Below are 17223 nucleotides of genomic sequence, written 5' to 3' on the forward strand. Positions count from 1 at the left end.
GCCGTCCAACATGGCCCCTCCCACATGTCTCCCACAGGTGGCGGCGGGAAGGCCAAAGTCTCTGGCAGACCCGGCAGCCGAAAAGCCAAGTCCCCAGCCCCGGGCCTGGCGTCCGGGGACCGGCCCCCCTCCGTCTCCTCGGTGCACTCGGAGGGGGACTGCAGCCGCCGGACACCGCTCACCAACCGCGTGTGGGAGGACCGCCCCTCGTCTGCGGGTGCGCACTGGGGCAGTGTTGCGGGGAGGCCGCGGGCTGCGTGGGTCACCAGGCTGAGCGCCAACTGGGCACGGGGTCGGCTTCTCCAAAACTGCTCAGTGGTCAGGAAGCTTCTGGAAGTGGTGCAGGCGGAGGGAAAGGGCGTCGGGGGCCGTCCTGGGGGCCTGGCCTCTGGTCCTGACCAGAGGGCGGAGGGGGTGCGGGCTTGGTGGGCTGCTGGGTGCCAGGCTTTCCTGAGGAGCGGGGGAAGCCCTGCGGGGCTGAGGGGAGGAGCGTGGTCAGCGCGTGTTCACGGGGTTTATCAGCTGCGGAGCAGACCCCGGGGCAGGACTGGGACCTCGAGGAGGCGCCTGGGCAGTTTTGAGAAACATCTGGGAGTTTGGTGGGGCTGGGGCTGGCATGGCGGGCTGCCTGGCTCACCCGGCCCCCGGGCGTCTCTCCTGGTCTCTCCGGCAGGTTCCACGCCGTTCCCCTACAACCCCCTGATCATGCGGCTGCAGGCGGGCGTCATGACCTCCCCGCCCCCGCCGGGCCTGCCCCCGGGCAGCGGGCCCCTCGCCGGCCCCCATCACGCCTGGGACGAGGAGCCCAAGCCGCTGCTCTGCGAGCAGTACGAGACGCTCTCCGACAGCGAGTGACCTTCCACGAGCGTCCCGAGCAGCCGGGTGAGAAGCGGGAGGCTCCGACTCCCCCAGCCGAGGAAGGAGCCCCAGAGTCGGCCTGCGCATCCGTCCGTCCGTCCGTCCGTCCAGAGCCGGCATCCTTGCCTGTCTAAAGCCTTAACTGGGACTCCCACCCCGGCTGGCCCTGCGCAGTGACCTTACTCAGGGGATGTTTACCTGGTGCTCGGGAGGGGAGGGGCCGGGGAGGCGGCGCAGCCCGCGTGCGGCAGCCACACGCACGAGGCTGGGGTGGCCAGGGACCCAACGCAGGATGACCGCGCGCTCCCACGCCGCTGCCTCCCCCCTTCATGCATTTGGAACCAAAGTCGAAACTGAGCGAGCAGCCCCCGCACCCTTCCTCCACCCCCATCCCGCTTAGCGCTCTGGACAGACGGACATGGTCCCTGTCCAACTCCCCGCGCTCTGGTCCCGGTCCCCGCGGGCTGCCCCAGCCACCGAGACTGCTGGAAACAAGGTCGGGCGGACGGGCCGGCGGAAGGGCCGGGGGCGGCCCCGGCGAGCGGCCGGAGGACCTGGACTGTCGTTCTCGTGCATCGTCGCCACGGCGACGGGAAAGAAGGGCCGGTGTAGATGATGTATTGGTTTACAGGGTATATTTTTGATACCTTCAATTAATTAATTCAGATGTTTTACGCAAGGAAGGACTTACCCAGTATTATTGCTGCTGTGCTTTCAATTGCTTACCGTTCAAGGGCGCCAGCAGGCCCCCGTTGGTGACCCATCGTCCGCAGGCCGAGGGCGGGGCCGCCAGCCCGCCGCCCCCCGCCCGCCCTCCCTCCCCCCTCGGGCAGAATGCATCGGATGGGTGTTCTGTGACCGTCATCTGTGCCCGGCGGTGGCGTATGTCATTTACACACGTTCTCATTAAAAAGCAAATTATACTCGAGTTGCAGAGGCTGCTTCTCTGTCTCAGACTAGACACCGGAGGGCAGGCGACCGGGGGTCAGGGACAGCTGGCGCGTGGCCCCAGCGGGGGAGCGTCCCCCTCACTCAGCAGCCCGGGCCCCTCTGCAGGCGAGTGTGTGTACCCCACAGTAAGTCTGACCCCACGAGGGCGTCCCAGGCGCCACCAGCGGACGAGCCGCCACTGCTGGCTTTGACGTCGGGGCAGAGAAGAAAACAGCTCTCCCACTGGGGTCCTGGAACGGCCGCCCATGTGCACGGACAGGCTGCGGCTCTCTGACATGTCCCTCTTTGCCTGTGGGGGGCGCCGTGGCCTCTGGACCTTCGCCCTCCTGCCCACCCAGCCTGCCTCCACTTTGCTCAAAGCTCTGCGGCCTCTGGGCCCTGCATGTAAACTCAGTCCGCTGCCAGATCGGGTGCCTGGCTGGCAGGGCGTGCGTTCGGGAGACCTTGCCGCCCACCTGCGCGCCATCCCGTCCCCGAGCCCAACTGCCCAGGGTGTGGCAGGCTCTCAGGGAAGGCGCTGAAGTGAAGCCACACAGCCCCTCGGCCACCCCGCGGCCCCCAGGGTGGCTCTGACCTGGGACCGCCGGCGCCCACTGTCTTCTCCGAGCAGAAGTCCTGCCCTGTGGGGCGAGGGTCCTCAGCGGACCATTGGCCAGGAGACTCGGCCCCTCCGGCTGAGTCCTGCCAGGGGTGGCCTGGGTTCCCAGGATCCTGAAACCTTTGGGGGCTCTCAGAAGTGAGGGAGGTCTGGGGCCGAAAGGGTGAGCCCCACCAGGCAGCCTGCAAAGAGGGGTCTCTGCTCAAGTCAGGCTAAGCCCAGGGTCCTGTGGTCCTGGAGCCCTCTCCGTCCCTGTCCCTCAGCCTCTTGGCTCAGGAGGCCCAGGCATGCTGGCCTCTCGGGCCACGCAGGGACAACCACCCCGGGCACCCAGAGGGGCCACTGGGCTCATGAACAGGCCGGCACGCCCGGTTCCTCGCCGGGTGCCGGACTTCCGCCTCACATTCGGTGCCCCGCAGGGTTTGGGAGCAGCAGAGAACGGGGTGCACTGGAGGGGAGAGAACCACCCACCCTGACTCGGTTGGCTGAGCACCGTCCCACGCAGGCCTGGGTTGCAGGCCCGGTCCCTGCCTGGGGGTGCGCAGGAGGCAACCGGTAGATGTTTCTCTCTTCTTCCTTTTCCCCACTCTAACAAAACAAAAAACAAAAAACAAAAACCCTTTTTTAAAAAGCCGCTGTCCCTGCCTGGCCTCCAAGCTGGACCGGGAGGTCCAAGGGTGTGGGGGGGAGGGGCGCAGTCTGCATCCGGGGACCTGACCCAGGAGGTGAGATGGGCAGAGAGCTTTGGAGCCGCGGGGCCTGGTCTCCAGGCCGCGTGGTGACGTTCTGTGTGGCCCTGGGGACGCTCCGAGTGCCCTCGGAGCCCTGTGTGCTCGCCTGCGCACTGCGCCCGGCCTCACGTGGCACTGCCGGGGCTCAGCCGGCGCCCGGCTGCAGTGCTGCGGGCGACAGGCAGGTGGCACTGTTGGGCCAGCAGAAGGTCCCAGCCTGGGCCCCGTTCCCACCTTTCAGGGCTCAAGCGCCTCCACCTGGAGCCCAGGGCGGGCCTGGCGGTGCCGTTCACAACCCGCCGCCAGGTGCCAGCCACACGTGCCGATACCACCCAGGATCCCAGGGCACCTCCCTCAGCCGTGGCCAGGCCGGAGCGGCCTGGGGTGTGCGTGGGGGAGCACATGTTTCAGGAGCCTGGCCATCTCTGCCCCCAGCCTCAGAGTGGGCCCCCCGGTCGAAGGCCAGTGGCCGGACCCGACATCCAGGCATTTGCAGGGTGCAGGGAGAGCTCACGGCTCCCCGGTGCCCTTGGAGGGCCCGCCTGTCTGTCTCCAGCCGCACCCAGCCGGTCCTCAGCGCCCCGCCCCCCCGAGGGTCCTCTTGCCCCACCTTGTTTGGTTTTCTCCCGGCCCCGCCTCTCAGACGGAAGCTGGGACTGCTCACCCATCCCCAGCTCTCTAGCGAGCTCCTGCACACACGTCAAAACCCCGCCGGGGCACCGCCTCCTCTGAGGACCCCTCGCTCCCCGTCTCCCTTCTCCCCTGGGTGGCGGCTAATGCAGGGCAGCTGCCCGTGTCTCAGGCCCACAGAGCCCTCGTCTTTCTCCTGACCCCAAGCTCCCGGTGGCTGTCGACCTGCACTGATACCGGGAGGATCAGTGCCAACAGAAAATCGAAATGAGCCCTGGCTGGTGTGGCTCAGTGGGTTGAACACCAACCTGCGAACCAAAGAGTCGCCAGTTCGATGATTCTCAGGCAGGGCACATGCCTGGGTTGCGGGCCAGGTCCCCAGCAGGGGGCGTGCAAGAGGCAGCCACGCATGGATGTTTCTCTCCCTCCTTTCTCCTCTCTAAAAATAAATAAAACCTTTAAAAAAAAATTAGAATGTGATTTGTAAAGTGAAGGACAATTGTTGGCAAATGTCCTTAGGACACTGGGACATTGGTTAAAAACGCAGATTCCTGGGCCCCACATGGGACGTGCGAATGTAGTTCTCTCGGTCCGGGGCGAGCCTGGAAATCCGCTTTCAATAAGCAGCCCAGGTTTCGCCTGCAGGGGGTGGGCAGTCCCGGTGTTTCTGATGCAGGTAATTGGCAGCCTCTCTGTGGGCGGGGTGGAGCCCAGCGTCAGGGCGTTAGCGCGGCAGAGCGGCAGTTTGCCCGAACCCGGCCCCTTCCCACTTGTCTGGGTGGCAAGTCTCCACAGGGGGAGGCCCGGGCCACCAGCCTGGAGAGCTGCCTCCCACAGGCGGCAAGAGCGGCTGGGCCTCCAGGCTTGGGACAAGCCTTCCTGGGGCTGGACCACTGAACCTGGGCAGTCAGCGTGGCTCCTGGAGGTGGAAGGTTTTATTTTATTTTTTTAGAGAGAGGGGAAGGGAAGGAGAAAGAGGAAGAGAATCATCGATGTGTGGTTGCCTCTCACGTGCGCCCTACGGGGACCTGGCCCGCAACCCAGGCCTGTGTCCTGATTAGGAATTGAACCAGGGCGGTTCACAGGCCGGCGATCCATCCGCTGAGCCACACCGGCCGCAGCCAGAGGTGGTACTTCTTGGAGGAAGGATGGGCTCGGCGGAGGGTGCCTGTGGGGGCACAGGCTGGGAGCCCAGGGTGGTGGCCGGCAGTCAGCATGGGGGCCGGGCGTTTCTGTTTTTGTGAAACTGGGCGGTGTCTGCCCGCAAGCGTGCGGGATGGACAGTGAGGGAGAAGCGGCCCAGGAGACAGGTTCCCCTGGGCAGCAGGGGACAGTGGCCTGGCGCGGGGCGCGCGGGACGCACTGCCTGTCTTCTGTGTAGGGGCTGCCCCTCGCCTGTGCTCGAGGCGGGCAGGGCAAGGAACAAAGACAAATGGGTTTGGTAGGGAAGGACGGAGCGAAGGGCAGGCACCAGGTGTTGGGCTCCGGAGAACTTTATTTGCAGGATTTGGGCGCTAACCGCCCGCAGCTGGAGGAGGTCCCTGGCCGCTCGGTGAGTCGGGAGCCAGCTGAGCCAGGCTGCCCTCCTGCGGCCCTGGAGGCGGGCCAGGCCCCGCCCCGCCCCGCATCCGCATTTCCCGCCAGCCACCTCCAGGGCCCGTGAAGGACAAACACAGGAAGTGCGGTCCGGCCGCGACGGTCAGGACCAGGGCTGCCGCTCGGGTTCCCGGGGGTGGGACGCGGCGCGGCCAGGCCCTGCGGTCACCTGGGTTTATTTTTCGGCAGAGGCGGCTGTGTCAGATTTGAGGTCAGCAAGTGTGAACCCGGACATCGGCAGCGGGGCGTGGGGGCCGTGACAGGTGTTTGGGGCCAGAGCCGGCCCACATGCCTCCGACGCGAGAAGGGGCCACCGGGCCGGCCCCCAGGGAGGGTCTGGCTGGCTTCCGCGGCGAGTCCCTAACGTCCCAGCAACTGGGAGGGCAGGCCGCGGCCCGGGTTCCAGATGCTGCGAGAAATAAAGTCACGTGCCTTTTTTCTAGCCACAGGGCTCACCCCGGGTGTCAGGGGCTTGTTCCTTGACCCCCCGTGCCTTGCTCAGCCTCTCTGCGAGCGGGCAGAGCAGGGAAGGCTCCGCGGCAAGAGCGCGGGAGGGCGAACGCCGCCTGGGGTCGGGGTCCCTTGCTGTTATTACCTTCCACGCGGCCCGGCAGAGGTTCGGTGTCAGGAGGCCGCACCTGCCCTGCCTGCCGCACCACCGGGGCCCACCTCCCCGCGGGAGGGAAGGCTCTGTCCCCGGCACAAAGCCCGTTCGTCAAAAGCCACCCCACTTGCCTGACTCTCGGAGGTGGCCGCCCCAACTGCACTCGCACCCTGGGACCTCCGGGGAGTCACCCCCAGACCCGAGCCCCGGGGCAGGGCCCAGGCCTCTGCATTTGCTCACTGGCCCTGTGTGGGGCGGGGCCCCGGCTCTGAGCCCACGAGCAGAGCGCGGACTGTGGGCCTAGAGACCAAACTTACCTTTCCCTGCACCCCCCCGCCCACTCATGGTCTCAGAAACACCGGGTTTGCACATTTTATTAAGATAATCAATCAATTCTTAAGTTATTTCTTTGTTAATCAGAAAGTGTCTCCGGAGAGAGCACGCACCGCCTGGGTCGATACATAAAAACAGATCGTTCGTTTGGCCTGCCCGGGGCGTGAGCACTGACGCCCCGGCCTGCCCGCCCCAGTTGGGGGCAGCCCCCCGCCCGGGGGTCCAGTCAGGTCTGGGCACATTCCCGCACGGGCCTCGGGGGCTTCTGGGCACTTGTCCCAGGATGCACTGGGCCCCGAGCGAGCCACCACACAGGAAGTGGGAGTCTCCTGTCTCCCTCTGCTGACATCACGCAGGCGAGGGGGACCCCGCAGCTCTGTCGCTGCAGGCGTAGAACCACCATTTGGTGGCAGGCGCCCCGCCCCCGCGGTCTCTCTCTAAGCCGCCCGGCTGGGCCCCGGCCTTGAGCGGGTGGCAGCGGACACTTCCGAGGCCTTCAGCGCCTCCCCGGGCACCTGGCAGGACAGCTCCGAGGCCGGGGAGGCCTGGCTCTGCGCGTGCTGGCCGACGGAGGTGAGGCCTTGCAGGTCACAGGCCTCCGCTGGGAGGGCTGCGCCCCGAACCCTCTCCACGGGGGCACAGGCCCCCGAACAGCTCAGACGAGGTCTGAGCGGGGCCGCACTGCCCCCACACGTAACCAGAGCGGCCCAGCACGGCACCGGTCGGCCTCAGCCCGGCCGCCCGGCTCAGCGTCCGCCTGGGCTTGCCCTGCCACGGTCCAGCCCCTTGGTGCCAAGCTGGACCGAGTCCGAAAGGCTGGACGTGCGGCGCCCCCTCTTTCACCAGCCCTGGGCGGACAGGACGGCGGGGGACCCCCAGCCAAGCCTGCCCCTGGGCGCAGCCGCCACACAGCCTCCCGCCCACGCCCTGCGCCCAGCGCTTCCGGGGCTTCCGGGGCTGATAGAATTGATCCGTTTACGGAGTCCAGCAGGAGGGGCCGGCCGGGCTGGGGCTGGGCCCTGGGCCTCCCGCCCTGCCTCCCTCCCGGGCTCCGGGCCCAGCCCTGGCGTCTGTGGTCCTCGGCCCCGGGGCCCGGCCGGTCACCCCGTTAGAGCGTGGAGGGGCCGAGGCGGCGGGGCCCAGGGGGCTGGCCCGGCTGCAGCTGCACGCTGGACGTGAAGCGACGGCAGGGCCGGCCCAGGCTGCAGTGCAGGGTGGTGCGGAAGGAGCTGCGGGCGTGCTTGGGGAAGATGATGGTGGTGCTCCCGAAGTGCAGGGCGCGCGGGCGCGGCTCCAGCGTCAGCTGGCTGCGGTAGCTGCGCCACGTGCAGTTGGGGGCCGCCACGATGGTCTCGCTGTAGGCCGTGACTGTAGGCACGTGAGCGTAGAAGACATTGTCCCGGAAGTGCTTCTCGGAGGTGTACTTGACCTCAGAGTTGCAGCTGGGGGTGGGGGAAAAGGAGGGGCATGAGACCAGGATGGGGCCTGGGCACCCCCTCCCCTGACAGGACCCCTCCACACGGTCTGGGCTCTGCCGAAGGGCCAAGGCCAAAGGTCAAAGAAGGGCGGAAGGCCCGTGCCAGCGCAGGGGACACCGGAGCGCTGAAGGCCACACGCGCCCTGGCCGGGTCCTGAACTGGGATGCCCGTGAGCCCTACAGGGGCACTGTGGGGCAGCGGGCGCAACGGGCGGGCGGTGCGCACTGGGCCCCGCCGCGGACCACGGGCCGGTCCCGGTCGTGTGGAACGCAGCGTGTCCCTGGGGCGCGGGAGACACCCAGCGGGAGAGGGGCCCCGGGGTGCTGGCGCGGCTCGTTGGAGCGTCCGGCCAGCGGCCAGGGCTGTGGAGCCCGGCCCCATCCCGCCAGCCCGCGGCCCCACTCACCGGATCGCCTGTGCAGGCTCTGGGTTCACCTCAATGCCCTCGCCGAAGAACACTGGCCGCAGCCGGGGCCTCATCGCCAGCGCCGGGGGGTGCGGGGGGCGGGGCGGGGGCTGCAGGGAGAGTCATGGATGGGGGGTCACAGCCCCTGCAGCCCCCACTCCCCTGGGCACGAGAGGGCCACCCACGCCCTTCCAGCCCCAGCCTGCGGGCCCAGAGACCCGGGCCTCCTGGGCACGGCCCGGCCCCAATGTGACCAAGGGGCCGCCCGCGCTGTGTCTGCCCCATCGGGCCCCCACCCCACTGACCCAGGGAAGCCGCCCCTACTGGGCCGTCCCTGCACGGACCCCCAGCCCTCGGGCCAGGCCAGAAGAGCGAGGCCTTTGAAGCAGAAATATGACGGGGGCAAAAGCTCTTCCTCTGAGACCCAAGGTCCCTCCTGGCAGCCTCCGTGGGGCTCCGTGGTGACATCATCAGGCACCTCTTGCCCGGTTCCTGCGGTCAGACCAGGTCTGAGCCCGTGAGGAGCGCTGGCTGGCGGGCTGGGGTCCTCACTGCCTGCACAGCAGCCTCTGGCTGCCCCCCTCCCCGCCTTCGCTTTACATCCAGTGGGGCCGCTGGGGGCTCGTGGAGACCGACCACCCATCCTCAGCGCTTGCCTTGCACTCGCATGGTGGGGACCCCAAGCCCTAGTCCCCCTGGGGGTGCAGGGACAAGTTCTGCCGGGGATGTATGTCCCCTCGAGCCAGCGTGTGCTGCTCCAGGGCTCCCTCTTCCTTCTGGTGCCCTTCGAGGTGGCAGCCACCACAGTCACCAGCCTGAGACCCCCCAGGCCCCCCGCAGGGTGGGCCCCCCAGACTGCCCCACGCGGCCGCCCCCTCTCGGGGACACAGCCTCCAGGGCTCTGGAGGTGCGACAGGCGCCCCTGCCACGCAGCCGTGGCGAAGACGGGGCAACCACACCCCGCACAGGGTGAGGCCCCGGAAAAAGCTGGCGTGAGCCCCAAGCTCCCCTTTTCCTCCTCCCTGGAGACAGGTAGTCCCCACCCTCCGAACCCTGAAACGACACGGCTCCCTCTTCCACGGCGAGCCACCTGGTTTCAGGGGGCCGAGTGCAAAACACAAATGAAGCGCAGCGGCTCGTTCCAGACGCCCCCGGCACCTTCCGCGGCCCCTGCTTAAGTCTGTGCCAGCCCCAACTGAAAAACCGCAGGAACTGATGCTTCTAGAAACAACTCCCTCCCCAGAAAGGTGTTCCCCAAACATGTGCCAGTGTTTGCTGAACGCCTACTGTGCGCAGAGCGCCTACTGCGCGAGGTCCCTGAGGGTGGCGTGCGGCACAGTGCCTCCAGGGCCCTTCCTGGGCCAGAAGGGGTGGCGTGTGGCCGCTGCGGAGTGAGAAGACGCAGCCCTGACGGGGTGAGGACAGGGCTTCGGAAGTGTTTCTTCTGTCCAGATAGGCGGCCTCACTGAGGCAGCAGGAGGCAGCCCATGCTGGTTTTAACCGCACCCCCCCCCCCCCACCCCTAAAGAAAGCATAACTCCCAAGTTCACGAGCAGGGAGGGCTTCTCAAAGAGGCCGAGTGCCAGGCGCCCCTCCCCTGGGTCCATCCGGGCTGAAGAAGCGGCTGAACCCCCGACATGGCCTGAGTGGACTTCGGGCCGAGGGGACGGCAGCCCCCATGGGCCGGGCCTGCACAGAACCCAAGGCTCACTTCATGGGCGGGCCCGGGGAGCTGGGCCCTGGGCAGCGGTGGCCCAAGGGCCCCCGTGGAAACACAGCCCCAGCCCGCGGAGCCGGGAGCGCCTCCCAGGAGAGGAGAGGCGGCGAGACCCAGACGCAGGCTGGCATCTGGCGGCGGGTGGTGAGACAGCTCCGGAAGTCACCGAGGCCCAAGGCCACCCCCGCAGGGCCCGGGCGGACAGGAGGGGGGATCCCGCCGCGTCTGGGGCTCCGAGCTGAGCGTTCTGGCTGCAGGGCTCTCGCGAGGGCTCGAGGGCTGTGAGGCCTGCACAGCCGGCCCAGGAACGGGCACCGGAAGCGCCTGTCACAGCCAAGGCGGCACGCGTGGGCGCCAGGAGGGCGACCTTCCAACCACACCGGAACGGGGCGCTCCTCCACGGCTGGGCCGGCTCGGATGGGGGCCTCCAGGGTGGGGGCGGGCCGGGGAGGGGCTCCCACTGCGGCTGCTCGACAGACCCCGGGAGGCCCGCATGTGTCCTGGGACGCAGGGGCAGAGGAGTGGGTCCCAGGCACAGACAAGCTGAGACAGGAAGGCCAGGCTCGGCGGCCTCCCAGATATCCCCCTTCCCATCCCGGACGGCACGGCCTCCAGCTGCTTCTGGGGGCCCGGAGAGCCCACGGGGGCCGGCCGCTGGCGCCCTGGTCTGGGGCGGGCAGGGAGGGACCGGATCCGGAGGACAGGCCGCTGCCAGGCTCTGAGGCCTCGCCAGTGATTCATGCGCCTTCCCGGAGGGTGAGCGCTCATTGGCTGGAAGTAAAAATACACCCGAGCGCCCTGGCGTGCCCGTCCCTGGCGGTGGTGCAGGGCTCGGCCCAGGCCACGGCAGAGAGCGCCGCTCTGCGGGAGGGCGCCGGACCGAGGGGCAGGGGCGCGCAGGGACAGCACAGCGGTGTTTGGGCCCCAGGCTGGGTGACGCTGGGAGCCCTCAGCTGCCTTAGTGGGGGCTGTGGCCCAAAGCCAGGCCCAGGGAACCTGGAACTTTCCCTCCAGCAAGGAAGCAGCAAGCCCCGGCCAGTGGAGGGCGAGTGGGTGGGGGAGGGGGCCAGTGAGCGGGGGAAGACGCCACACGGGCACGGGGGCGGGGCGCGCTCGCCCAGGCCACATAGAACCTGTGCCCGACTCAGCTGGCCTCGCTGGCGGGCGACAGACTCTGCTGCAATGAAACATGAACTCGCTCACCCTCAGCTGGTGTTTGGGGTTTGAGACCAAAAGTTCACAGGCTGGGCTAAGGCTGACCTTGATCGTCACCCACGAGGAAGATGACCCAAGGAGGGGCCCTGAGGGATTCTCGCCCTTCTTATGAAAGGCCTGGGGCTGGTGGGGGCTCCTGGCCCTCCCCCGAGGTGGCACGAGGGGCAGCTGAACGGGGCCCGCCGGGGAGCCCCGGGACCCAGCGAGCCAGAGAGCAGCGCGGCCCCGCACAGGCCCGCGGGCCGACAGCGTGAGAGCGCGTGCGCGCAGCAGCGGACCGGAGATGGGGCTCGGGGACCCCACAAAGGCGTGTGGCCTGTGACTGTGACCCCCTTTGGAAAAGGGGTCCTTGCAAATATGATCAAGCGAAGATGGGAGTCCTGCTAGGTAAGGAGAGGCTCCAAATGCACGGACCAGCATCCTCCTGAGAAGGGGAGCTCTGGACAAGGGACACACACAGGGGACAAGAGGGGAGACGGCCAGGTGACAACGGGGGAGGGATGGGAGGGACGCGTCTACAGGCCCGCGGACAGCGAGGAGGGCCGGCCATCACCAGAGGCTGCGCAGACGCGGCATGGAGTCTCTCCGACGGCCGCAGGGGCAGCGCGGCCCTGCCGCCCCTCGATCTCTGACTTCGGGCCCCACAGGACACCAGGAGCAGGAATTTCCGTTGTTTTGAGCTGCCCGGTTTGTGACTCTGTCACGGCAGCTCTCTAACGAGCGCCTGCAAGGTTCTGCCGGCCGCCAAAGGAGGGCGCACACACACCCTCGCCAGAGGCCACTGAAGGCGGGCTTGGGGCCGGTGTATCTCAGCCCCAGCCCCGGGGGCCGGGAGCAGGAAGGGCAGCGGGGTGGACAGACCACGTGGCCCCAGGACGGTGGCTGCCAGTTCGCGCCTGGGCCAGGTCCCGGGGGAAGGTGGCCCCGCTGGGTCCCTCCCTGCTCTGTCCCCAGGGCACCTGGTGGGGCGCGGGCCTCTCTGCCACAGGTAGAGCTGGCCTTCCCGGATGGCTGAGCCCGCCGCAGGGGCGCGGGGCTGAGGGGCCTTCGCTGAATCTCCGCTGGAGGCCAGTTCACCCGGGACTAGGCTGGCGGGGCTGACGAGAGGCTCCAGGGTTTCCGGCTTCCCCTCCCCCCATTCCTTGCGGCCCCCCTTTCTGCTCCGCGTCCCCCTCCTTGGCCTGCCGTGCCTGGCGCGCCTCCACCTGAGCGGGCTCAGACACCTTCGCTGGCCAGGGACACACCTGGAGGCCTGTAAGGGGGCCACGGGGGCTGATGCGTCTCCTCAGTTGGTCTGTCCGTCCATCCGTCCTTCCCAGTCCTGGGCACTAACTGCCTAAATCCGAACCCCCTCCCCGCGCCCCTCTCATCTCTGGTTTCACCGTCAGACCAGAAAGAGAGAAACGAGAATATGCAGGATGGGGGAGAGGGCAGTGAGGGTGGCGCCCGGGGGGACAACCAGGACCCCGAGAGGTGGCTGTGCCCTCCATCGCGCCCCCGGGGGACACGGCTGCAGGCCCCCACTGCTCTGCGTGGCCTCCCTGGGGGCAGGAAGATGGGGCAGGGCCAGCTCCCCGACAGCCCTGTTAGCTCGGGGCTGGGGCGAGGGAGGGGGGGCTGACCGTCCGGCCCAGGAGCCCGAGGGGCACCGCCAGCGCCCGCCACGCTCACGGCCCCGCGCCCGGCCCTGCCCGGCTGACACATCTGTGGGACGAAAGCAGCCGCCGGGCAAACCCCTCCCGGCCGCCGGCAGCGTGGCCGCGGGGCGCCCTGCAGGGACGCAGGCCCGGTCCGCAAGGCGCTCTCCCTCAAGGCTCTGACTCGGGTTTCTAATTGGGGGGCTGTGCGAGCTCATAATACCTTTTAAAAAATAGAAGTACAACAGTCACAAGCACACGTTTAAGAGACCACGTGGAATTCTATTTTCTGGCCTCGGCGGGGCCTGCATCCCCCGCTCCGCCCCCGCCCCGCTCCGCCCGGACCTTCGCCCTCGCCGTTCCCTTGGACTGGCGCCCACTGCCGCCCCGAGACCGTGAAGTCTACACCCTGATTGCCTCTCCCCTCTGGCGTCTGTTGAATGTCGTTTACCTGACCTCCCTGTCTAAAGTAGCTCCACACCCCCGGCGTATCAGCCCTCCTGGTGCCGTGTGCCACCAAGCGCTGTGCCAGAGGCGGGGCCTTAAACACCTCATTCCTTGCTGTGTCACCCATGTGCGGGGCGTGCAGCGGGCGCTCAGTGAACACGGGTGGGGCGCACGTCTGCTTCCCGGACCCCCGCGTATTAAGGGTCACAGAAACGTTACTGTCTTTGCTGCAAAGAGTGAACAAGGAAGCCCAGCGCGGAGGCACAGCGGGGACTCGTTCCCACCCAGCCCGGCCGGTGCTTGCGTGTCTCACGCGGGGCCGACGCGGCGGCAGCCAGGGCGCTGCTTTTGGCGGGGAACCGCCCGGAGGGTAAGTCCAGCCCATTCCAACAAAGTTGGCGGGGGCGTCTTGGATGAAGGGAAATGCCAGCAAACTTCACAGGACCCCAGCCGCTAGAGTTGGGAGAAAGGCCTCTAGTTCGATCCCCCGGGCCGCCTGCTCTGCCTGAGGCGGCCAGACTGGGAACTGGGGGTCAGAACAAAGTCAGCGCCCTGTGCACAGCAGGCCGAGCCGCGCGTCTGCGCCGCTGCCACCGGCCTGCGCGGCCTCGGAGACCACGCGCTCCGACGCCCAAACAGGCTTCCGTCCCTCCCGCAAGATGCACGGGCCTGCGGCCAGCTCTCGGCCTGACCTCGGCCTGGAGAGCGTTCTCAGGGAGTCATCAGCGAGGAGTGTGGCTGAACACCAGGTCAGCGCCCTGTGCGCAGGAGTTAACGGGAGGGAGGGCGCCCTGCCTGACAGTAAGGGGGGTGCCGGCGGCGGGGGCCAGGGTGGGGGGCAGCTGCAGGCCCCCTGCCGAGAAGAGGTTGCCCATGGCAACCATTTCCTCCCTTTTTATTAAAAGCGGCATCTCAAAACCACAGAGGTTCACAGGCATTTTGTTTAATTAAAAAAAAAAAAAACCCACACAGGTCGTTCGTGCAGCTCATGGTGAGAAGGGGGGGCGTCGTCAGGTCTCGGGGCGGTGACGCCGCAGCCCGATTCCAGGGCTCTGTCCCAGCCCGGCCACTTACCAGCCGGGCAACTCCGGGCACACGCTAACTGACCTGTATGCCTCAGCTTCCCCCTCTGGAAAGCGGGGGGCGGGGGGCAGAAGCGACCACTTCAGTGGAACCTGGGAAACCGAGGGGGCCACTCGCCAAAGCTTTGGGGTGGTCGCCGGCGCAGGCCAGCAGCAGGGACACCACTACCTGTGTGCAGACAGCCCCGGGCTCCACCTTCCAGCTGAGCCGCGAGGCCAGGAGGAGCGAGCGCCCGCCCTGGCGCCCGGTCAGCGAGGCGGGGGAAGAAAATCAGTCCGGCCGAGACGAGCCGGGCGGGCAGACAGAGCATCCGGGCGATTCTGGGTCACCTACACAACAGAGGCGCAGGCTGGTTCCCTGTCCCCTTTCCCAGGGCCCCGTGGGGTAAGCCGCCGGGATTTGTTCCAAGGTGCGCTCCACGCCACGGGGCCGCGTCTGAGACCCGCAGGACAGCCAGCAGGACCGATGCCACGGCAATGTCTTCAGTCACCACTGCGCGTGCTGGAGTCCTCAACCGCCTCCCACCCCCAGGCCCCGCAAGAGAGACCAAAATTCAAATTATCCGCGTTATCTGGGTCTGAGATTGGCGGCTTCCAGACGTTGCTGCACATTAAAAAAAACCTGTGGAGGTTTTAAAACTCCCAACGCCCCTGCGCAGCCAGTCCGGACAGAACAGGGCGGGGTCGGGGGCGGCCCGGGGCTGCGTGCGCGGCGGGCCTGGGTGTTCGTACGAGGCCCCCGAGAGTGATGCCGAGAGTCAGGCTTGGGACCCTAAGGGGCAAGGGGGGCTCCAGGGACACTCTCGTCGTCCTGAGGGAAGGGAGCCGCCCCTTCGGACTTCAGCCCGGGGCACCGCTGACCGCTGCGAGGGCCCAGGCGAGGCGCCACGGCCCCTGGGAAGCACCAGGAGTCCTGCTCACGCGCGCGCGCACCCACACACACACTCACGAGGGCGGCGCGCAGCACAGAGCGAGGGCAGGAGTGGGAACATGCCCGGGGGCTGCCAGCTCCCTCCCGGTTCCAGCTCGTCGCTCCCTCCCTGGGGGGGAACTGGGAGCCCCCACCGCTTGCTCCGCCTGCGGGGGACACCCAGACGCCGCCGTCTAGCCACCGCGCTGCACCCCACGAAGCCCCGCAGGAGACACACTCGGGTCCCCTGACCTGGGTCCCAGCCTTCCCCAGGCGCCGCCTCAGCTCCACGTCAACATCCCTCACCATCCCGGGAGGGAAGGGTTCCTGTCTGGGTTTGCTTTAAAAAAAAAAAAAGGCTTGCCCCTTGGCAGCGGGGAGCAGTAAACAGGGAACTGGGTCAGGAGCACGGAGGGGCCGGCACGGCTGTCCGTCTGCCCCGTTCGGTCCCAGGACTCCAGCCGCGGAGGAGGGGCCCGCTGCCCCGGGAATTTGGGCCGGTCCTGCGCCCCTGCCCGCTCCCTGCGGAGCGAGGCGTCGCCTGCAGGTCGCGGGGTCAGGCTGGACCACCCTCACCGATGCGCCCTGGCCCTGCCCGGGTGTGTGGCTGCCACAGGGCCACCTTCTTGGCTGGAGATGGTGGGGCGGGCAGGCGAGGGGGGCGCGGAGGGACTGGGTCACGGCTTTTCTATCCCTTCTGGGGCGCGCAGCCCCTCCCCACCGCGGCCCCAGGGCGCGCGCTTACCGCTCCGGCCTCGCCGGGTCCGGGGGGCTCCGAGGCGGCGCCGGCGCCCCCTGCGCGGGCGTCGAGGATGCCAGGCTCCAGGGAGTAGAAGGGTGGGCTGGGGCTGGGGCTGGGGGGCAGCCCGGAGTCGGGGCTGTCCAGCAGGCCCTCCCGGCTCCGCTCCTGGAGGCTCTCCTCCATGCTGTGCAGATGCAAGTGGCCCACCATGTCGGGGGGGCACGGGGCGCGGGCCCCTGGCTCCTCGCGGGGCTCCACCACCGCGCTCCGGGCCCGGGGAGGGCGGGCGGGCGGCGGCGGCGGCGGCGGGGGCTGCGCGCCTGGGACCTGAGGGCAGAGCCGAGAGGCGGCGCTCAGGCCCGGCGTCCCTGCGGCCCTCGCTCGGCCCGGGCGTCCGGGACGGGCCGCGACCGAGCTCCGGGCTCCGGGCTCCGCGCCGCCACGCCGGGCCGCCGCCGGCCTCTCCGCACCTTCCCGGCCCGCGCCTCCTTTTCTAGGCGCCGCCCCCTCCCTTCCTCTCCCCGCCCCGCGCCGCCCGGCCCGCGCCCCGGGACTCGCACCGGCCGCGCCGCCAGCCGGGAACAGGGCTTCCCAAGCGCCCCCGCCCGGAGAACGCGTCCCGCGGCGGCCCCGAGGGTGGCCTGCGGGGTCCCCAAGTCACCCCGAGGCGCGGAAGGGGTCAGGATCGAGGCCGGTGGGGCCCACCAGGGCCCGTATAAAAGGCGCCTCAGGAAGGTCTATTTCGGGAGCCCTGGGGCTGCGGCCGAGGGAAGCGGCGGCCGGAACGCCCGCCAGGCTGCCTCTGGCCCGGCTTCCATCCCGGGCCCAGGGCTTTGTTTACATTCGCTGTTCGCGGGGCCCCGCCGACCTGGGCTCCGCACCCGGCCTTCGGGGCTAAGGGGATTGGGGAGGGGGCGATGGGAGCCATTCCTGCGTCCCCAGTTCCTTCCCAGCAGGTTCCTGCTTGCTGACCAGGGTCCCCCCTTGCCTCCGTCCAGGCGCGCAGCAGAGGGAGGCAAGGGCACTGGCTGCCCTTTCTTCAGACGGTGGGTGAGGAGCCCCCGCCCTTCCAGCTCCCCGCCCCCACCTTGCACGGGGAAGGCACCGAGTCCGGGCTGCCCTCAGGCTGCTTTGTGGAGTGGGGTGCGGGGCGCAGGGACAGGAGCCGGGGAGAGGGCCCGGCTGAGCAGCGGGTGGGCCACACAGCGGGCAGGACGGCTCCAGGTCCCAACCCGGGCGCCAGCCCCGCCCGGCTCCGGGGAGCCCCGGCTGATGGGGGCGAGCACAC

General features: G+C 68.6%; 2 protein-coding genes across 2 annotated transcripts in view; one reads left to right on the plus strand and one right to left on the minus strand.

The window, feature by feature from the left end:
• Positions 1 to 1651, plus strand: part of NCOR2 (nuclear receptor corepressor 2) — a 159203-nt gene extending 157552 nt beyond the window's left edge. The window contains exons 48-49 of the mRNA XM_054594180.1: positions 38 to 217; positions 674 to 1651. Of these exons, the coding sequence (XP_054450155.1) occupies positions 38 to 217; positions 674 to 855 (362 nt within the window). The 3' untranslated portion in view covers positions 856 to 1651. The remainder of the gene's footprint in view (positions 1 to 37; positions 218 to 673) is intronic.
• A 5758-nt stretch (positions 1652 to 7409) lies between these two features.
• RFLNA (refilin A) lies at positions 7410 to 16160 on the minus strand. The gene is made up of 3 exons (XM_054594024.1): positions 15939 to 16160; positions 8186 to 8295; positions 7410 to 7743 (listed from the first exon to the last, which is right to left on the minus strand). Exons 1-3 carry the CDS (start codon positions 16143 to 16145, stop codon positions 7410 to 7412), a joined length of 651 nt encoding a protein of 216 aa, XP_054449999.1. The 5' UTR covers positions 16146 to 16160.
• Between the last annotated feature and the right edge of the window lie 1063 nt (positions 16161 to 17223).

Source organism: Pteronotus mesoamericanus, unplaced genomic scaffold, assembly GCF_021234165.1.
Source record: "Pteronotus mesoamericanus isolate MK-2021 breed Mesoamerican mustached bat unplaced genomic scaffold, CSHL_Meso_final scaffold_507, whole genome shotgun sequence".
Lineage (NCBI taxonomy): Eukaryota > Metazoa > Chordata > Mammalia > Chiroptera > Mormoopidae > Pteronotus > Pteronotus mesoamericanus.